The sequence below is a fragment of the Phaethon aethereus genome, assembly GCF_964289735.1.
Source record: "Phaethon aethereus genome assembly, chromosome: 19".
NCBI classification, from domain to species: Eukaryota; Metazoa; Chordata; class Aves; order Phaethontiformes; family Phaethontidae; genus Phaethon; species Phaethon aethereus.
The window spans coordinates 6535279-6558024 of NC_138595.1; the positions used below are offsets into that span (position 1 = coordinate 6535279).

Below are 22746 nucleotides of genomic sequence, written 5' to 3' on the forward strand. Positions count from 1 at the left end.
AATTATCTTCTAGTTCACATGCCATGGGAATCCTAATCCAAAATAAATTAAGGTCTGGTGAGGGAGAAAAAAAAAAAAAAAAGAAGTTTGTGAAGAACTACTATGATAAATCAAGAACAGAAATACCTGACAGCATTCAGTACAACTATTATCTCCTGGTGTTGCATTAAGGCCATTGAATGCAAAGTCTAAACATGACCATCCCATAACAAAAAGCCTTTTTGTTTACCTGTAAAAGCAAGAAAACATAACAAGATTCGTAACTACAATTACTAGTTACATAGGAGTTCTCTGATATATTTTAACAACGTATTTGAAAGAATTCTACATCTGGATAGCTACTGTTAAACTTTATGGTCAAGCAAGGACATCATTTATATGGGACTCTACAAATTAAAAAAGTAAGAAACCACTCTTCTTTAAGTGGGGTTTTACAAGGGGACGAGACTAAAAAAATTACCTCTCTGAGCTAGTCACCTAGTTAAAACAAATGAACAAGACACCCCGCACAAATCATGCTAGAAATCATGGAAGAATTTAAGTATTAGAAAAACTCTGGCTTGCTGAATAGACAGTAGCAGTATCCTGCTCATTGCCACATTTCACATAACTACATTATCTCCTGTTTTGTTTGAATTGCTCTATTTCCTTCACAGGATACAAGATCATAGTAACAGGCATTTCAGTTACATATCAACACTGACTGTGTGCCATTTTTGATCAAGGCCTTTAAGCAATCAAGAAAAATAATTTGCAGCAAGTAAGGGAAACTTCAATTTTTACTTCAAGGGAACCTTTGATTACAGAAGTGTATAGTCATTACAAACTACAAATACAATCCAGGATTAAAGTTGACTAAGACCAAAACTAAGATCAGTCTTGATTCAAATAGGAACAACAGCAACGAATCAACCCATGATGACTTAATTTTCATCCATCCCAGCATCCAGATAATACAAAGCAGGACATACAAAAGAAAACTAATTATTTCATCCTAGCTTCCTTCTTTATTGTTTTCTTTACCTAAAATTTGGTTCTTAGAGATATTTCTCTCAAAAAAACCCTACCCAAACCCAACATAGCAATAATCATTCATTATTCCACTGATTATAAAACACAAAAACCCACCACCAACCCTCCCCACCCATCTTATGCAGTTTTGAACTCCAGATAAGTGTTAGCTGAAATCCTAATTTAATAAATTTTTAGTAAGAAAGGAAAATAGATCCTGTTCTCAGTTAACACCACAGAGAAAAGACTTAAAACCTTGCATAATTTTAAGTCATGTAATAAAGCATTGCCAGAATAAAGTATGTACTGCATTCTACCTTCAGACAAGAAGGTTTGGATTCCTTTTAAGCAGTGCTGGTAAGCTTGCTCTTTCTTTTAGTCTCTTCTACTTCATCTAGATAAGTCTGCATTTTTACTGGTATGACAGCAAGAGTCTTCCCCCTCCAAGATAAAACATAACACTTTGGAGTTAAGAATGCGAGTATGTGGTTGCTACACAGAAAGAGTTATAGCAAGAACCCATGTAGCAAATCAAAAGTCAAGTGACAATAACAGCAAGACCACTATGCTTTATAAAGCATCATGGCAGCCCACACTAATGAAGTTTATGGTTATAGTCATTTCATATTTATAGCATGTAATAGAAATATGTACTGTAAAAAGAAAAACAACAACAACTTATGTCATAGTATAATCTTCCTTCTGGTTCTACAATTTCACATTTAAATTAATCAGTCCATTTTAAACCCTTACAACTATCACAAAAAAAGGAAAAGCAGCAAATCAAGGACAACCACTCATCTATTTTGTGAGGTATCAATAACACGGCTTTCATTCCACTTTCTAATCTACAATTTAAGCCTTGTTTTTATTTTGTGTATCTTGGGGTTTCAGACTTATTGATGATTACTCTGTGACATAACAATTTTTCAGTATTATTATTATTTGAACAAAGTGAAATCTGTCATACCAAAAGCCACCGCTTTTCTCCTGTAAGTTTTTTTTCTAATAGGTATGGCACTATTTTCTACAATGATAGTATAATGCAGCATTTGAAAACAAATTAGACATGTATTAGATGTGCAAACCCTTAATTCTATGACTAAATATTTTATATACTCCTTTTTTTAATTCTAAAAGTTATTTCTCCAAGCTGTAATGAGAGGAGAATAAGTCTGAAACTCCAAGATACACAAAATAAACCCAAGGCTTTTCATTAATTTTTTTTTTTTTTTTATTTAGGATTCTTAAAATTGCATTATTTAAAAGTAATCTTCTTTTTTACAGATGAGAAGAGAAACAAAGTCTATATTAGGTGCTTTCTGGACATGCATGCGAGTCTGAACAAATGTTTCAGATAGAAGCAAAAGATTTAAATATCTGTCTGCTGAATTCCGATGCATACACTCAGAAGAAGGACTAAGAATATGCCATGACCTACAGTGAATACCAGTGGGTTACATCCAACACTGGCTTAGATAAATCTGCTACTCTGCTGCCTGGATGACTTCATCTGTTCATGCCAGTGGGTACATCGTATCTTTATTTTTTCTCTTCATAACAGTTAATGTATAGTTGTTTTACCTGTATCCTGTGCTTTAACAGCTTTGGATTTTCAGGTAAGGTAGGCTGAAAACTGACTCTTCCTCTCAAAATGCAAATGAAATTAGTACTCTAATTGAAACTTTAAATGAGCTTGCTTTTCAGAGCTGAAGTAACTCTCTGAACAGTATGAATCACAGATGCTTTTAATTGTAAGGAGCTCCGAGTACTGAGGTACCGCCAACATTTTAAATGACTGGCTTCCTCAGAGCTTTTCCATCTCTGTCAGCAATGCACGACACATCCCTGAATGAAGAACATGCTTATGCCTACTCTCCACCCCCTCTCCAAAACATTATCCACTTAACCTTTTCCTCCATGCAAATCCAGTCGCCAGCTCTGAAATTCTTAGGTCACCATCCGAGAGACATTCTCCAGACCTGTCCCTTACCAGACCGCTGGCCTTCACAAACTGGTCAGCAGTAGCAGGCAGGCTGCCTTGCAGATTCTGCTGCAACTCTTCGCAGGGAAATGCCTTGCGCTTTGCAGTCCCTGTTTTATGAGGCTGGGCAACCAGACAGCAGCAGGCAGGCAGAGGACAGAATTGCCACTTAGCAGCACAGGGGCAGACGGGAGGAAGGGAATTCCTCATGCAGGCATCTGTCACAGCAGTATTTTTCTCTTGCAGTGCATCCAACAGAGCCAGTCACTGAGCTGAGAGAGAATGTCTTCCGCCCTTCACAGTAACAAAACTTACTCCAATCAGCAGTTGTCACAATACTACACTCAAACCTCAGCGTAATAGTTTTTGTTTCCAAAATTAAATTGAAATAGTAACCTAAGAATCGTGACTCTTACCAGGACACCACTGTTATACTCAGTTCATCCTCCGTAATAAGTTTCATTCTACATGCATACCTCTCCTTGCTGAAGAGCTGGCTTTAACTGTACATAAAATATCTGGACATCAAAAGGAAAAAAAAAAGTCACAGAAATTTAAGCAGAGGTCATCTGAACAATGCTCAAAAAAAAAAAAAGAAAAAGAAAAAAAATCCTTCAGTAAATACTTCCATAGCACCAAAGAGCAGAAAGTCTCTCTCCTGAACGGATTCTGCATGAACATCTAACTTTCAATTAGGGAAGGGAAACTGTTCCGCTTAAAACCAGCAACTAGTACACCAAATCTCTTTAAATGCTTTAGATACAATAAAGGTTCAGTTCAAAGTCACTACTCATTTGAGAGAAGAGTTAACACAACAGAAATAGTATTTTGCCGCAGAGCACATAAGACTTGCAAATATTTACGCTTCATAAAATCCCTAACATTATTCAGTTTGAGTAAACCCCATAAAACTCATTTCCTCAAAAAAAAAAAAAAAAAAAGGCAACCACAAACCCTCCAAAAAAATCTTCATCTTCCAGACTAAAAACTCTCCTTGAAGACACTAATGTTCCCCAAATGCATAAGTTAGGTTGTTGATCTCTAGGGAAAAACGTATCAAGACCAAGTGCATCAACTGGTTTACTCTGATCATTTATATTAGGATAGCACTTAAAAAAAAAAAAAACCACCACAAAACAAACACCAGCACCAACTTTCAGAACCAAGCTGAAGAACAAGCAGCATCGGAGGAAAGCCTGTTGACTGAAGGCTGAAATCCTCAATTCACAGGTTGGGTAAGGCAGAATGACGACTCACTCTCAGCACAGTACCAGCTGTGAATGCAAATACGCATTGCAGTCCGTGAGTAGGTTTCCTAAATTGCTTTAAGGATCGACAACTCATGTACAAAAACCAAAACCCATTCACATGACCAAAAAAACATCACACCAATCAACCACAAATACTTTCATGTGATGCAGTAACATTTTTGATAAGTTCAAAGATGCCAAAGGCTGAAAGACCATAAAGAGTTAGTATTAAGCTGTCCTACAACCTTCTGTGCTTGCTGTTTTCTTGCCTGGAAGCAATACCTGGAGCATGCAAGTGTCATAAATTGTAGCAAGACCAGGGCTTTGTATGTCAGGAAACCAACAGAGCAGCAGCACCTCTCAGCAAACTAATCTATTCTACAAGCCAGGAAACTCCCTTCTGTGCCTTAAGTTACATATAAAGCTCTTTGGGTATGACATATGGAAGTTACTGCCCTTCTAGCAGCTTGCAAACCAAACCCATCCTTGCCCTCCAAGCACTCTGGATCATATCTGTCAACCTGAAGGATTACTACAAGCCATTAATGTTCTGCTGTTAACAGTAACTAAATTGACGGCATTTAAAAATCACAGCAAGGCCATCAGCAATCCCTTGACAGCATTTAAGTAGAGCTTTTAAAAATTGTGGCCTTTTTACCCACTGTGACCTCAGGGGAGCAAACTGTAACTCCACCTAAACACACGGACAACTCTTAATAAAAATAATAATTAAAAAACACATACACACAAAAAAAACCCCACCCAAAAAACCCCCAACACACTCAAACACAGACACCCCTCATAAGTTGAGGAAGTTGAAGATGACTACAATGGTAGAGACTAAAATTAATTCCTAGAAAAAGTTAAGTGTAACTCAGAAAAAGAGTTAGGATCTACAAGTTTCAGTACAAGAAAATGCAACTAAGCAGATGTGTACACAACTGAATTTTATTCCCAGAAAAGTCAGACCTATGAGTCAGCCACAAGAAGATGTTTGCAAAGCAAAAGGACTGCTTTGTTTCCTCCTTTGGCACACACTAATTCTCTCTCCTGCCTTCCCTCCCCCTACACGCAGCAGGTCAAAACCTTTCCTCCTCAAGTTCATCCAAAAAATGTTGAAGATTTTTAGCTTAGTCAAGAGGCAAGTCATTCATTTGTATTTTATGTCAGAACAGTTTAGGTTTTGTTGTTGTTTAAAGCATTCCCTACCAGGGGAAAAAAGAATAAGCAATCCTCATCAGCTCTACAGCTCAGACTTTCACTCTGGAGGGTGGAAAGAGTGATGACCAGCTCCCTACTCATGTTCAACTGGGCAGCTTTTTCCAAGGCTAAATTGACAGGACACCACCACTGGCATTATCCATCTCAAAAAAAAACCAAAAAACCCACAACAACCAAAACACATATATATAAAGCACTTTTCAGTGATTAGCTTGTCCTCTGCTTCCATCTCTTGACCTATTATTGGAAAGTTGTCTTTCCCCTCACACTCTTTCTACTGTTCACCCTCAAATCCTCCTACCATGTTCCTGTGATTTTCTTCTGCTACTTAGGGGGTCTCTGGGGTTATTACCCATACCCCCTGCAAAAGGCTTTATGCAGTAGACTCCAAAATACAGACTCCAGAAAGAAAAGATTCTCACAGTTTGGAGATGCTTTCAGATGCACAACCACAGTCTGACTACTGCACCCAAAGCCTGTGGTAGAAACCTACGAAGGAAATTAATCTAAACAGTTGTTCCCCATTGTCAGTCTCTGCTCTGCTCCTGACTGTAGGAGCAGAAATGAAAATACTGCTAGGACTTAAAGAAGCAAATGTCAACCATGTCAGTATCTTCCTTGCCTTTCCTTGCACCTTCACTTTTCCTTGGTAAAAATATATACTAGAAAGGCAGCAAATACTAAGAATTCTCAAGAATTGTATTCAGAACAAAGTACACTGAGAAAACTGGAGACAATATATTTCTTAGAGGAAGTTCTATATTAAGCTCATCAAATAGTCCAAGTAAGAAGTCCTTGCATACAACGTTAGTCTTTCCACATTCCTAAATGAAAGTTAAAGATGGGAATTCCATAAAACCTTTCCTTCAATGAACTTGTTTGTTTTCTGGTTGTTCATGTTTGTTCACCACAAAGAAGATTGCATAGGAAAGCCAACAGTTACATGATAATGGTGTAGCACACCGAGGAACACGACTGAAATATCCACAGTATACCACTTCAAGAAGCTATCCAAACTGTTGCAGGCTCATTTAGAAGACTGTTCCAAAAATCATTTAAGTATTCGGGAAGCATTTTTATGCCTTCAAAGCAGGGTTTGCACAATCACCTTAATGATTTCCCCCAAGACCGGCTATCATGTTTACCAGTCACATAACAGAATCTGAGAGGAATGTCAAAAGGTACAGCACAAGCAAGCAAACCCCAAGCAAAATGCTAAGCAACACCAGAAATAAAAATCAGGAAGACTTGAGTACCAAGTCCACCTTTAACTTTTTAAGTCATCGTGGCTCTCAAGCCCTGCTGCTGTTTTCTCTAGATTTCCTCCCCCCATTAGTTATACAGTAAAAAAGAATGATAGAATAGAATGAGCAATTTTTATTCACCTCCACAAAGAAATAAGCAGTAAGTCACCTGGCAGAAAGCATCTGGGATGAAAGACAGCCAACTAGACCTAGTGAAGTCTGTCGTCATGCTGAGCAGTTGGACAAGGAGAATGATAGGACAAAGTTGGACAAAATTAATATAAGGGCATGCAGATGTGCGAACATTCCCTTACAGTTCACACTGTAGGAACTATAGGAATGTTGTTCACACGTCTGCATTCCCTTGAACCTACACTTTTTGGTTTTTTTTAATCCAAAGCTCTGAAAAATTGTAAAGGCCAAATTAACCTTCACAGCCATAGACCACTGCTGAATATGAATTTTCCATATTGGGGAAGACTGCACACAACTATGTAATAATTCCACAATTTCTAGTACAATCACATTACAAGTAGTAAAAAAAAAAACAAACCCCACACACACTGATTTATGCATTTCCCTCATATAATCCAATAGGTAAAAGATGAAGCAAGCTCTACCCTTTCCTTTTACTAATTAACACCCCACCAAAAAAACAGCTTTCTTCATAATCCTCCACTAGACAGTTATATAGATACACACAAGAGAGAGAAAGAGAGAATATATATAAAAAGAGAAATTCAGAAGCATTTGTCCTTCCTCCTGAGGTACTAACACTTACAAGCTCTCTTAATAAGCACGAGAAAAAACATACCAGATCTGAAACAGCTAATAAGGTTCCCAAAACACGCAAAATTCAATACTTTTAGGTTTTTCAACATTTAAGACCACTAAAATTAGTTTAAAGCACAGCTAATTAGAATGTTCTGCCTCAAATGAAAGCAAAGAACTCCATACATTCTGCTTTACTTACACATATAATACATACAGCAAACTACCTGGATTTGCATATCGATTGGTCAAAAAAGTTACCAACGTGCTTCCAATTATGCAAGAATACACAGTATTTCTTAAGTACAACAGCTACTGCTGGGGAACAATTTAACAAAAGGAATTTCATTGGCAACACACATAGGCTTCCAGCTCTTTAAATTTATGTTTAAAAAAAAAAAAGGAGTGGGAAAAAAAGTCAGTAGCACACTAATAGTAGATAAGCTACTGTTCTGTGCACTTTTACGTGTACTGTGCCTCCTAAGAGGGATTTCAGCACTATTATACAATAAGGTACTTCAAAGAATCAAACCGCTTAATAACACTAAAAAGATATAGATCTACAAAAATTTGCACACGTTCACGACAACATATGCAAATGGCTTCTTCCAGCAATACCATGAGCAAAACTACTTCCAGATAAGAAACATACTAGGTCTACTGCTATAAAAGTATTGCTAAAATGCCTACACATACTCTGACTTATAGTCGTGCTCGCACATATAAATGCAGCGCTACGGAACTATTTCTGCGTGCCTCACCTACTCTCCCGCGGGTATTTACAGCAGCGTAGCCTCCCCCGACACATCTCAGCTGCTGAACAAAGCCAACAGGAGCGCTGGGAGCGTGAAGGAGCTGGCAAGTCAGCCCGCCCGTACGGAAACTTTCCGATTTACCCGGCTCGGAGCCGCCTCGCACCCCGCCACGGCACCGGCGGGAAGCAGCGAGCCGGCCCCGCCGCGCCTGCCGCGCATCCTCGAGCGCTCCCGGCTGCAGTTACGGGACCCGCGGCGATGACCGCACAGCCGAGTGGCGTGGCGTGGCGTGGCACGGCACGGCAGCAGCGCCTGAGGGGCGCGGGGACCGCGCAGCCACAGCGCCCGCCCACCCACCCACCCACCCACCCACTCCCCGCCGCCGCAGGCCGCGGCCGTCCTCCCACCCGGCCGACAAAGGCAACGGCTCTGTCAGCACCGGAGCCACCCCAGCGCCGGGCGGGCGGGGCAGGGCGGAGCACGGCGGCCGCTGTCGGGGCTGCGCGGGCGGTGAAGGGGGAAACGACCGCGCCCGCGGCCCGCTCCGCCCCGCCGCGCCTCCCGCCTCAGGTGCGCGGCGGGCAGCGGCTCCTCACCTGCGCTGCCGCCGCCCTCGCACCGCAGCGGCCGCTGCCAGAGCCGGGCTGGAGCCGCGCAGCAGCAGCAGCACTGCTGCCCCTCCTCCGCCGCGGCTCCCCTCAGGCACCATCGCAGTGGGTAGGGACCGGGACCGGGACCGGGACCGGGACCGGCTGCGCCGCCACCTCCCCTCAGCCGCGCGGCTGCGGCTGCCATGGAAATCACAACCACACCCTGATTGGTCGCGGGCCTCGATGTGTCGCGGGACGCGGTTGGGCCGGCGCCGAAGATTGACAGCTGAGGGGGCGGGGGCGGATGGCGGGGCCGTTAACCCCTGCGGGCGCGGCGGGAAACAGCTGGAGCGCACAGCTGGAGCGGGCGGGGCGCGCGGGCGCACATCTGGGCGGGGGGCACCACGTGAGCATCTGGATGAGCCCATGTGCACCAAGGGCTGGGCAGCTGTGCCAGACAGATGTTGATGGCAGGGAACAGCTGGATTCTGTCGCAGCTCACGCCACAACCACCTGCCGCCGCCGCGGGAGGAGAAGGGTAAAGGCTTGAACAGCGAGAATATTTTAACAAGAAAAGTCTTCACCGAACGCTACCCACTGGCTCGGGTTTCGGAGGTCGGTCTCACAGGCGAAACCATCCAAAACGCACAGTCCCGTTGTCCTGGGCAAACAGTTAAACACCTTAATGGCCGTGAGGCGCTGGCAGCGCCGGACAGCCGGGAGTACCGCCCGGCTCAGAGCTCAGGTGTCCTCTGGTGTCACACACCTGTTCTGCGGCAGTGGGGAAGCACAAGCCATGTGTCCACCATGTGTGCAGCTGTGGAAACATCTGGAAGAGCATCAGGCTGGAGCACAAGCCTGAGCCTGGGCTGGCTGCCGGCACTTCGCACAACTCCTCTGACCCACGGTTGGGTGCAGCAGCCAGGCAAGGAGCGCGGATAATTTGCAGCAGCATTTTGCCCCTGGAGGTGTAGCTATACGAGGAGACTCACATCTATAGGTTAAGTCACCTCCAACAAAGACTGGCCTTAGGCCATCCTGACTCCTTCTCAGTGCTCTCTGCAGAAAGACAGCTTGTATCCCTAAAGAGCAGGAAAACAGGTTGAAGTTGACTTGTTAACATTAACATAGTGATACATAAAGGCTGAATCAAACTGAAAACATATTTCTTCTTTACATACAGGAGCTATGGCCCAGCTGCCATCACCATACGCAAACACTTCGCGGAAAAGTCAGCACTGCTGCAGGGTCATAGCAAAGGGAACGATCCCATGCGACATTCCCCACATTCATGTTGTTTGCCAAACAGACAAAAAAAAAAAAAAATCAGCTAAAGAGATTTAAGATGATGCTAGCCCAAAATTCAGTCTGGGAAAGCCGCCTCTACACTGAGCAGTGACGGTCAACAGAGAGCTCCTGCTCATCCCCGACGGATGTTTGTGCCCTTTGCTCTCTGCCCCCAAACCCTCCCGCGGCCGGGGCATCCGCTCCACCGTCGCTGCAAGCGCGGCAGCGCGGCACAGGGGCTGGCAGCTACCGAGAGCCACCGCTGATTCGGTGCCACCACTGATTCGGCTCGCCAGGGACATCAGGGCTGGGAGACAGCACTGGCAGCAAGACCTTGGTATAAAAAGGACAAGAACCAGAACCACGTGGAAGAACAGCCCCTTTTAATCCCGAAAGTGCTAAAATCAGGTCTATCTCACTGTCCTGTCTCCCGGAGAGATGGTACAAATCCTGCGCAGCTGGGGAGATAACCGGCTGGGCTTTGCCGTCATCCCAGCCTCACGAGATGCAGAGCGACGGCGCCTGAGCTGACAGCGATACCGTAAGGATGAAAGAATTAAACGCGGCCCATTACCCCCGTCTCGTAGCCCTCGCAAAGCGCCTATCGTAAAACTTTTACGAGCCCATCAGGACGTGGTTTCCACCGATAAGATGAGCCACCGCTCGCTGCCGGCGCTACCCGGGTGAGCTGACACGGGTGAGTGCTTGTTCTGTCTCCTGCGTCTCGGAGGCGACGGAGAAGCGTCGCTGTCGAGTGGGGTGACGGCAGTGTGGCTCGTGTGTGTTTTATTTGCTAAGAAAATTAAGTGAAGGCAGCCGTGTGAGCAGGTATCTACATGCAGGACAAGTATTTTCACATCAGGAAAGGCTCTGCCCCGTAAGTTTTAAAGAGTACTCAACACCCATAATGCTTTCAAACATGCTCAGGGAGCTGCTGGGAGCGTAGAGAAACCAGCAGCTCCTTTCAGGTGGTAAAATGCCTTTCAAATGCCGTTTCTCTGACAGCTATTGACGGGGAATAAATGTCATTTGCTCCCGAATGCAGCTGGATTTGAACTAATGATTTAAAGATGAAACACTCTGTATCCTGTTTCCAGTAAGTTTGCCTCAATCCATTAAACAGCACTTTTCAGATCGCTTTATTGGTTTTTCTTTTATGGCTTTAACTGTGACTCACACAGATCATCCCTTTTAAAGGCTTCCAATCTGTGGCGATCAAACGGTGCCTCCGGGGGGGAAAAATGCCGTTCTCCAAGGGAAAGGGGAAAAGCACGATGCTGCTGTGAAGCAGACGGAGCTACTGTACATAGCGGGTGCCCCACGCTGGGCCTTTCTTTAATCAGCACTCGTCTGGGAGCTGCGGATCAAATAACCCATCAAATATTGCGTCACGCAACGTCTTGGTGCAGACAGAGCTTAACTCTTGGCTGTGAAGCTGCCGTTGCCGGTGGATAAACACCACGAGAAGCAACAGCGCTTAATCGCTCATCATTTGCCAGTTGCGTTGGCTGTGGCTCTGGCTGGCCAGAACTCGCTCTGTTTTCTACCTTAAAGCTGGGGAATAATTCCTCCTCACCAGGGGCTGAGCCACACGCGCGGGATGAAGGATGCGCCCAGGACCAAAGCTGCAGCTCAGGGGGGAGCGGGGCTGGTGCTGCGGGGCCGCAGCTCAGGGTTTGCTGACCTCCAAAGGAAACAGAAGCGGGTCCTGGTGGCTGTGCCTGCCGTGTGCCCGGTTTTCCCTTAGCTTGGAGTACAAGACTTCCCGTGCTCTAAGTTCCAGCAGCGCTGCACGGCGTGACTGGGACCACTGGTGGGAGGAGGAGGAAGGAAGAGCCGCCTGGAGTCCTGAAAGTCGGTGCTATTTAGGAGCCCACATTACACTTTTTTCCGTGTTATTTCTGAACGTGAGCCACCACATAAACCAAACTGCTTCTCCAAATCACTGCTACGGCAGAGACCAGCCGTACAACGTGGCTGGAGGGACCCAGCCCGGAGGCTGCATCCGCGCTCCCTCCACGCGGGGTCCAGGGCACATCAGGGGTCCAGGGCAGGCGGAGGGGCCAGGAGCCATCCTGCACAGCCTCGGGCAGCACGGCACGGATCCAGCAGCAGCGACAGATCGCGCTGCCTTACGCTCCCACCAAGGCCTGCCCGGTGAGCGGCAGCTTCCCGACCGCGGCACCCAAGTTGCTGGGCCAGCACACGAGCGAGCGAAGTCCCCAGCACGCTGCCCTGACCTCTGCTAGCTGCAGGGCTGGCACATTCAGGGACAAAAATGTGTCTTTTTTTTTTCCCCCCCCCCCTCCCCGGACTTTTATACAACGGTTTTCCTGACACCAACTCCGCTCCAAAAGTATTCCTGAATTCCGTTCGAGTGTGATGTTTCAAAGCAAGAGAAAGCTTGCTACGCCAGATATCCTGGCCCTCATCCAGGAGTATTTTACCTTAATTCCACCTTCCCAATCCTAAGAATGCAAAGAATCTCCCTCTGGCTCTGCCCAGCTCATTCCCCCAGCCCGGAGCATGGAGAGCTGCGCTTGCTGGCTTAGGCACCATCTTGCCAAAACTGTTAAATATTATTCTTTTTCCTCGAGTGCCTCAGCAGCGATTGCACAACGCGGCTTTTCGCTGGCTGTCTCGCACGGGGAGGATCTCTCCTTCGCTGAGAGGCAGATGGAGGAGGGTTGGTGCTTGCGGCTTTCATCCCCACGCTCACCAAAGGCGGGTTTGAAAGCTGGGGGGTGAGAGGCTCAGCTGTGGCTTCTGCCTTAAAAAAATCTCCGTTAGCTCTGCTACAGAACATTATATATAGACAGATCCATCATAGAAGGAACTGAAGGAACCGAGGGATTTGGAGGAGGATACCGATACGATAAAGCACAAAGCAACCGGGTTGGATTTCAGCTTGTCCTCTGCGCCTGGGAAATTCATTTGGCCTCTGGGTAGAAGTAATCCAGAAATCGCAAGCCCCGCGTCTGCCTGCGCTGTCTCGCAGCCCGGAGCACAGCTGGGCATCCTTCCCCCCCCACACGCCTAAGCGCTTAGCTGGCTCCGTGTCAAAGCCCTGCCTTTAGGAATAGGAACAAACCTATGGAAAGGGGAAAAGGACGGACTTAACACCTTACGGAAGACGTGAACTGCTGGCGGCTACAGCAGCCCAGACCTCAAGCCCTCGGCGGGTGCCAAGGGACGACCACGGGGTAGTGTCCATCCCTGCATCCCTGGCCCCACCTGAGGTGCCCTAAATTACCTTGGGCTGAGGGTTATTCCAGAGCCCAGAGGCAGGGGATGGGAATACCCCTCTCCTGGCTGCACATCACGGCAGGACGGGGAGCGACGGGGGCAGCCGGCATCCAGCACCGCAGATGGATCCCAGCGGTGTCTGTAAGTCCAGCTCCTCCAAAAAAACCCCAGCCTGGACATTCAGGGTAAGACTTACGATCCCCAAAGGAGGAGAACATCCAAAACTCTGAGTTTAGGGAAAACAGGCCCCACCAGCCATTAAGCTGATGACATTCCTCTGCATCCCCTCACAGCGGGAGAATAAGACGTTTCTGCTGAATAGATGTTTCTGCCCCCCGAATCACGCCTCGCACTTAACGCGGTCTGTCTCACGCGCAGCGCAGACCTGTCAGCGGCAAACCCAGCGAGGATGCTCTTTAACTTGGAAGGATGCTAACGTCTCTCTGCGTTTCCCAGAGGCACGCTCATTTTTATTGCTTTTCTCTGCTACTGATATTATTTTTCTGGACTGGCTGCCTCACGTATCGATCATGTTTGCCCCGGGGGACGCTGCAGCAGACGTGGTGCACGCACCGCTGGGCTGGGGCTCCGCTGGGCAGATTCGATAGCCGTACGATTTGTGTTTCACAGCCAAAGCCAGCAAAACCAAGGCGTGGGAACCACCGCGGGACCGGAAAGGTGCCGCTCTCGGTGTCTGCCTGCAAAAAGCCTCAGCTGCCAGTACCTGGATCCGCCCGACCTGCACACACAGCATCGTCCATAATTCCCTGCTCCGGCTTTGCCGCGTGCCCACAGGTGATGATCCTGCCCGGGGTCTCGGGGGCATGGGCACGGGCTCATCCTGCTCTTCCAAACCACCCTCACCCAGCCCATCTTGCAGCCGCACCTACCTGCTGGGAAAGATACCGGCCGGAAAACATAAAACGGCAGCGTGCTCCCCGCCGGACGCCGGCCGGCAGCAGGGCCAGGCGTGACACGTCGGATCTGCTTTCACTTCAAACACGCTTGGCACTGGCTCGGACCACTGCTGGAGCTCCAAACCCTCCTGGCTCAAACCACCCAGGTGCTGCAGCCCCGAGACCGGCCCCAGCCCCAGCTTTGACCCCTTTTTTCCCTAATTCCAGCAGGGCCACGCTCCATCCCCCAGCAGGGATGGCTTTTCTGCTGCAAGCACCATTTCAGGAGGATTTAAACCGAGATTATCAAAGTCAGGAGAACATGGACTTTTCTTTAGGTAGCTGCATCCCGACCTTAACCCGCTTGCGGCTCCGAGATGAACGAGGCACTTTCTGCTCCGAGCCTGTAAAGCAGCTCTTTGTGATAAATAGCTCCATATTCCCCTGTCTCTCTCTGATCTTGTGTCTGCTGCTTTCTAAATGTGACAGCTGAGAATTGATCTTTCCACGTGCCTGGAGAAATAATTACGGGGCTAGGAATATCTCCGTGCAGTCCCTGTCCCTGTTCTCGCAGGCAAGGCGTTTTAAGCATCGGAGATATTGATTTCATGGGGAGATTTTTTCCCTGGCTGTAGGAGCCTCTGGAGATGCAGAGTCCTCAGGTTTTTCCAGCTGGTAGGCAGTCCTAGCCTTCCAATAAATATAGAAGTAGCTGTTTTTCCAGTCAGAAAGCAGGAGTGGATACTGTCCTCTTGTACATTTATAGGCATTTTCCCGTGTTCTTGGCTTGCAGACAGCTGCCTATGTGGCACGACGGACGTGTGCAGGCAGAGCGCTCGTCTCCGGCACGGGAACGTCCGAGAACAAGCCATTGCCAAATTCCTTCCCCTTCTTTAAATTTCCCTAAAAAAAAAAAAAAAATTAAAAAAAAATCCCGTATGACAGAGACTGGCCAAGCTGGAGCTCCTACAAAGCCTGTCACGACCATCGCCGCTGGAGGCGACTGCCTTGAGCGATGTGCAACGCTCCGGGCTGGTTTTGCCGAGCCGCCCGGCCCGGCCGGTCGCGGGAGCCGGTCGCGACGCCGTCGCCCAGCAGCGCGGAGCGGCGCTGCCCAGAGCTCCTCGCGCCCGGCGGCCTGGCCGCGGCACGCCGTCCCGCACCCTCGCGGGCCGCTGCCTGGGAAAGCGCCGCCGGCAGCTCGCCGACCCGTTACGGACGAGGGACGAGCTATTTCTTGCGGGACTTGTCCTGGGAAGTTTGAACGGCTAAAAGTGCCCGGTGGTTTGCAGGATTAAGTCCTGAGTTGGTAAAGCGCGAGCGTGTGTGGCGGCCACTTAACGAGCTAAATAACCGTCAGCTTATTTGTAACGCCCGTGATACACGGAATTATCTCATCTGTGTCTGGAAAACAGCACAAGGAGGTGAAAGAGCAGCTCACAAGCTCCAGCATCTAAAAAAACCACCCCAAAGCCCCCACCGCCGAAGACACAGAGCTCTGCTTGCGTCAGGTCAAAGGCTTCCAAACCCTCTGGTTGTGACGGCGGCAGCGAGACATCAGTGAAGTCACCGCGGCCGCACACGCCGTGCCCGGGCAGTTGGCTGCGGTCCGTGCGATGAGTTTCTCCGGAGCAGCGCAGCCAGCACGGCTGGTCTTGCAGAACTTGGCTCTTGCAACCGCGGCAGTTCCAAAAACAAAAATACCCCGTCGTCTAAATATGTTGGCGTCTCTATGGCGCGCAAGGCGCGGGCGCTTTGAAAGCGGTGACTGTACAACAAGTGCCCAGCGGGGCCGTCACTCGTCCCTTCGTTAGCTGACCCACTTGCTAGGAGCTATAAAGTGTAAATTTATATTTACTAATATACTAAAATTACGCAAAGCTCTTATAAATAAAGGAAGACCATTAATACTGCTAATGAAATCAGACATAGCGCAGCCCTTTTCTTTGAGTTTCTTACAAGTGGCGTTAAAATTCACCCTCTTAGAGATGAGACAAGGCAGAATTTAAATCCCACCATGGCTTCTAGCTCCAGACTCGCAGTATTTTCATCCTCCCCTGCCTCCTTTATGTTTGAGCTTAATTTGTCAGCTAAAAGAAACTGAATTAAACCCTAATTCTCCCTCCGCGGGGGCTGCCGCGCGGCCCCGCTGCTCTCGGGCTCGTCACCAGCAAGCGTCAGCTCAGCGATGGGAGTCTGGCACCTTCCCCGCGGGGAAATGAGGAGGGTAATGCGATGCCCTGAAAAAAAAAATAAATAAAGTCCCACTGCTTCTGGGGACAGGCTCATTTGCTGGACCCAGCACCCCACCCTGGCAGTGGTTTCTTCCCCATTTGCAGTGGCTGAAGAGCTCAGCTTGGGATGTTGCTTGACAAACCTTGGTTTAGACAGGTCTTCCGTTCCCAAGGCTGTATCCTGAGGTCTTGAGCGAGGCACGTTGTGAAACGGGTGAAGCCTGAGCCCCTGGGCCAAAGTCTGGGAGAAGAGTCAATAGTGGAGGGAGGAGCGGTACCTTCTGCAGGGCTCCCTCTTCTTGTTTGGTTTCCATCAATCATTTACTTCTACGGTGGCCTTTCCAAATGGGAACATGGCATTTACTGCTTTTTCCGAGCTCACGGAGCCGCGGCTGGGTTTGCTACAGGGAGGGGAAACAGCCCCAGCTGAAAATAGAGGAGGCACCTTCGTTAGAGAGGTGATGGGAGCGGCGAGACCCGACTGAGAACCCGAGGGTGCGAAGACATCTGAAATCTGCACCCACCACAAAATGGCCTATAGGAAACTATAAAATCATTGTAGACAAGCTATGAAATCCAGACCTCCTTTCTCCCCGTCTCCTGCTCTAGCCACAGGATAACATCCCCCTCAACCGTAAAACAGATGTTAAATTAAAAAAGCAGTACGGGGAATAAAATGCACCCAAGAAATCCTCTACCGAACTTCTGCACCTTTATGCGAAAAACCTGGGGCACCAAAAGAAACCACCTCTTTTTCTTAAGAAAACCCAAACGGCACCAGCAGAGGCACATCATGAACCCATCTTCCTGCAACAGAACTTTGAAAGCAACCAAAGAGAGCAGCCATCAGTACCCCAATTTTCCAGACCGCGACGGAGAGGGAACAGAAACGGCAAAATCAGGACTCGCGCAGCCCACCCTGTGCCACACCCCTGCACAGACCCGTTATTTCCAAATACACTCACGTAAATAGATAATTTAGAGTTAATGCCAAATGCTCTTCGACCTACTGCCGTAGGAACCTGCTGAATTCTGTAGGTGTCTTCCCTAACATTAACTTCTGCGCTTCCTTCCACAGTCAATCCTATAGGAACATTCTATTTCTTGTTTTCCTAAGGAAAAACGAGACTTTCTCTGCCAGAAACAGAGCAGCAAGGGCAGAAGTCCCTAGCCAACATGCTGCTGACGCTTGTAAAATGAAATAAGAAACTTTCTTCACTCGTGTGGCCGGTGAGAAGCTTTTGCCCTTAGACCAGGGCTTTTGATTCCAAATGCTTTGGGTTCCTTTGGGCAGAAATCCCTGCCTCGCTCTGCAGCCAGCCTCTGACTAACCCGAGACAGATGGAAAGCAGTTGGGTTTGGGGTTTCTCTGTTGCTTTTTTTTTTTTGTGCGGACACATCCACAGCTCACTGCACAGACTTGCTGAGAGCCGGCAAGGACGGCGGTGGCGAACCCCTGGGGACCCAGATCTGCAACGTGCCACCTCAAATCAGCCGCGCCCGTACGCGCGACCTCCCCGCGCCGACGCGGGGCGAGAGGCAGCTCCCTGCTCCCCGCTGCCGTCCCGTTTATCTGCGCGGAGTCCCGACGGCACGCCGCGCCGGGACGTGAGAAACTCCTCCCGCTCTTCCTAAAATGCATCTATATACACGTATATATAGCGCACGCACATATGCTGGAAGAGGCTCCCCGGGGAAGTGGCGATGGCACCAAGCCTGTCGGAGTTCGAGGAGCATCCAGATGATGCTCTTAGTCACAGGGTTTAGTTTCAGGTGGTCCTGCGAGGAGCAGGGAGTTGGACTCGATGATCCTTACGGGTCCCTTCCAACTTGAGATATTCTATGATTCTATACACGCACACACGCATATACATAAGGTAAAGACAGGAGATGCCCCACAGGCACCAAACCGCCGTGCCGGCGGCTGCGGGGGGCGCAGCCCCTCCGCCACCTGCGCTGCCCCACGATCCCAATTTCCAAAATTGTCCAACAACAAGTGCGTTTTCCCAGCACAGCAGCGATGCGAAGGGGCCAGGACACAGGCGAGGCCGCGCTGCTATTTCTCCTCCAGTGACTCAGAAAATGTGACTATGCGGTCAACCCTCACGAATGCGTTTGGGGAAGCCTGCCAGTGCCTGCATTTGATTTCTTGCCTAAACTCCAGCCAGCTTAACGCAACATCGGCTTGGAAGCCATAAAACATGAGACAAACAATGTAAATCAATGCAACCAGCAAAATTTAACAGGAAACAGGCTGTGCTCTTTATTTTCTGGATCGGAGAGCAGCTGGCCAGCGCAGCCACCATTACCTCTGAAAGTCCTGGCACCCATTTGCTTATTTGCAAGCAGGGAAAAAAAGGGAGCCGAAAGCTGATTTCATGTCATGTGGGGTTTGGTATAAATCAACTCTATATGACATAAAATTGGACGGAAGACAGAAAAGTCACAAAAGGAGACAGATGAAATGCTGTTAAACCAAAAGACTGGAGAAAAAGCAAGTAGCAGGATGAAGCTGACGTCGGGAGATGTTGGGATTTACTGCTTTATCCGAGGACTGGCAGCGAGGGCAGCGGCGCGCATCGCCGCGGGAGCGAACGTCTGTACTGTGGAGCTACAAGTAACTGCACTTAACACCTCTTCGGGGTGTTTTAAGGCGGGCAACAAGGCTGGCAGGAAGCTCGGTGTCACTTCTCCCTCCAGCAGATATCTTCTGACCCCAGCCACGGCCAGCGCTATGCCGGAGGGTCTCAGCTGCGCTCACCAACAGCGCCCGGTACGTCAGTCCCGCGGGGCTGCAAACGGTGACGGGGACAAAGCCGAAACACGTAGGAGGACGGGACTCGAGACGGACATCGGGGTCAGCTCAGGAAGCGCCCGGCTGATATAATCCCTCTCACAAGCCGATCAAAGTCCACTTAAAATCCGTTTCCATTCATTTTTCCTCCCTCTATTCCCTTCTAGAGCTGCTGCCAAACCCCAGCAGCAGCACCTGCGCAGGGTGACGCTGGGGTGACGCTGCTGACACCCTCACATCTCCAAAACTGCAAGCCCAAACGGGGTTTCACCGAAATCACCCGCTGCCCTGGGTCCGGCCCGCCTCGTGGAAGAGCACCCCAACTCGCCCCCCGACCCCAGCGACACAACCCTCAACTCACGGCACTGCTGAATTTCACCTTTTTAAGCTTAAACAGGCGATCCGGGTCCCCACGAGCAGCGGCGGGGGAGACAGCGTGGCCACAAGTGCCGGCTCCGGGCAGACCCCGTCCTTCCCAGCGCAGCCGCCGGCCGCCACAGGGGCCACGAACACCGGGAGAAGGGCTCAGCCCGGCGCTGGAGCCCGACTTCGGGCAGCTCGGGAGGGTCTCCGCGCGTCGAGAGGCGGCTCGGGACACGCGTCGGGTCTTCGGTGATCTCTTCCCACCAGCTGCTATTTCTTCCCCAGCCGCTTTTATAGGAGCCCGATAGCTCCCATTGGCCCGAGGCACGCTGATTAGAGTGACTACTATGACCCATTTAAATTGCGTTAAATAATTTCTCAGTTCATTGTCCTGCAGAGATTAGTTACATATAAGCATATTTTAATGATTAACTATTGGGCTCTGCTGAGGCCCCAGCAAAAAATGCAGAATCCGCAGCCTCCCTCCGTCCCTCCCTCCCCTCCCGCCAGCTCCCTGCTCCATCACCACTCTTGCAATATTTATGGTTTCCCTCCTGGCCTGATACAACCGGCTCGGCCGGCACTGGAGGGAGGGCTCCAGCTCCCGGAGCCGCAGAAAGGCTGGGAGAAAGGCTGGGAAAAGCTCAAACCCCCGAGTCCGAAGGGGAAGCAGCAACATTTGGAGGTCAAGTCACGAAGAAGCAGCGTCTGTAGAGCCCGACATAGGTTTCGGAGCGAACCTCGGGCTCTCTCGGTGCGTTAGGCACGAGGGAGGAGCTGGAACCCGTGGTCGCACCTCGCTCTCCATTGCCCTGATGAAACTCGGGGAGATGCTGTGGGTGGGGGTGAGGCCAGCCGGGCCAGAAGCCCGGGCGAGCGCAGAACCTGCCCCGCGCGTGGCTGACGCCGGCCGCGGTCCTCGCCCCGGAGCTCCTTCCCCGGCTCGGCCGGGGCAGGGCAGTTCAGGGCCGGACTCCCCTTCTCAGCCGCTCCCGGCGTCTGTGCGCAAGGAAAACGGGTAAGAAAGCAGCAAATGCTTGTCCTGACGTGCCCAGAGCCCCGAGCGAGCAGCCCCCGCTCCTGCACCCGCGCCTGCAGCGCAAAGCCTCGCCTGGGCAAACCAAGCCCGGACAGGATGAATTATGTTTCACCAGAATAACACCGGGCGCCCGCGCGCTGCTCATCGCCGCGCGGGGACGAGTTACACGCCAGCCCCGAAACTGCTGCGGGGCTGGGGGGAAGGAAAATCCCTGCCTGCGGCTCGTGCCGATGGCAGCAGCTCCGCGCCGGAGCCCGGGGAGCTCTGCGTACCGCCGTGGCCCGCAGCCGGTCTGACACACGAACCCTGACTTCTGCTATGAAGCCATCGCAAGCCTTGCCGAACGCTGCATCGGCTTCTTCCCAGAAATGGGAAATTCGAGCGTTTGTCTTGCCCTGCAATATTAAAACAGGAGAGAAATCGCGAGCCAAGCCCACAGCCACCCCAGGAGCTGGGTGGAAGCCCCGGCAGCCACCCTCCACCGGCTTTTTGGAGCAAGAGGAGCGTTTTGGGGTCATTTCCAGCGCAGGGCCCGCGGCGCTCGAGCCGCCTTCTCTGGTTGCTTCAACCGCTGGGGTCTCACCCACGGCAGCGACAACGGGCAGGGGGTCCCGTCCCACCCGGTGCAGCCCCACAGGGCTGGGAAAGAGGCAACTTTCCGCTGAGCCCACGCCCGGGGGCAGGACATTGCACAGGAAAAGGGAAAAATGTTTAAATTGGCCTGAAGCAGCCCATTTCCCCTCCCGGCCCGCTGACGGACGCTGCGGCGTGGGCAGCTGGAAGCAGCAGCGTTTGGGGGGTTTTGTGGGCTCTGCTGGGCAGCGAAGGAGCAAACCTGCTGGGAGGAAGCAGTTGGATCCCATTAGGTTTTGAGTGGGTGTTTTTGGTGCTTCTTTTTCCCTCCCTCCCAGCTGCTGCACCCTGAGGAAGCCCTTAGTGCCGCCTTGCCACGGCGTTTTCTAAGGAAATCAATGAACAATACAACGGGGGGGGGGAACCAAACCCACCACCTTTGCAGATGAATTTGAAGAGTATTAAAAAAAGCAATCGTATCTTGAATCGGTAATGCAGCGGGTTGAAATTTAGTGCCACAGCTGGTGAGGCTGGGAGGGGGCTGGTCCGGGGCTGGCCCGGGGTGGGGGACAGGGCTCAGCCACGCGCCCGGGAAGGTGAGCCCCGTCGCGCTGGCACCAACCACCGTCCCCACGGGCCAAGGGACGCCGGGCACCCAACGCAGCAGGATGGGGACCGGGATGCCGCTTGCAGAGGCATCGAGGTGTTTGTCCCGCATGCGTTCCCCAAATGCCACCTCCTTTCTGTCCCCCCGCGGCACTTCAGAGCCCATCCTTACATTGCTGCGTATCGCTGTCCTGGGGTAGTCAGATAACTGAACACATCTAATTCACAAAAAACCAGCAATCAGGATCAGGGGACAAGCCCTCTCAGCCCAGAGCAAGCGCAGACGCTTGAACCGCAGCTGCCCATAAAAGACCCCGGGTTCGTCCCGGCCGATGCGCTCCCTCCCCGACAGGCAGCACGGGGAGCGAAACACTTGAAGGTCATTTTAGACCTGGCAAAAATATCTCTAGTCCAACAGAGCATGTTTCTAAAGCCTTTAGCATGTCTCCAGAGGTTAACTTTCACTATATATATAACTATATGCAAATATAAAGTGTGGGAAGAGCTGGAAGAGCACACCCCCCCCCACGCCCCCCCCGCTCACCGCTGAGCTGGATAATTTCAACAGCTCAGACTTTCTATTTTTGGATGCCTTTTTCTCGACGGCATCTGGTCTGTAACAAAAGGGCTTCGCTCCCCGAACCGACCTCCCGGGACCGAGGAGCCCCGGGGGCCGGGGGGGGGGGGCGAGGGGCGGGAGCTGCGCTGGCTCGGCCGCCCCGAGGCGGCGAGGGCCGAGCGCGGGGGCGAAGGCGGGGGCTTATCCCAGGGGAGCCCCGAGAGCGGCACGGGGTCGCGGGTGGGCAGAGCACAGCTCCCTGCCGGGGCCGGGGGGTTAATCTCGGGCTTAACGCGCCCTTCCCCGCCCCTGACGCTCTGCAG

General features: G+C 50.2%; 1 protein-coding gene across 1 annotated transcript in view; it reads right to left on the reverse strand.

Annotated features, from left to right (window-relative positions):
• Window positions 1-9: 9 nt before the first annotated feature.
• Window positions 10-22746, reverse strand: part of CRCP (CGRP receptor component) — a gene marked incomplete at its 3' end in the record, with an annotated part of 61315 nt that continues 38578 nt past the window's right edge. The window contains exon 6 of the mRNA XM_082008621.1: window positions 10-54. Within this exon, the coding sequence (XP_081864747.1) occupies window positions 10-54 (45 nt within the window). The remainder of the gene's footprint in view (window positions 55-22746) is intronic.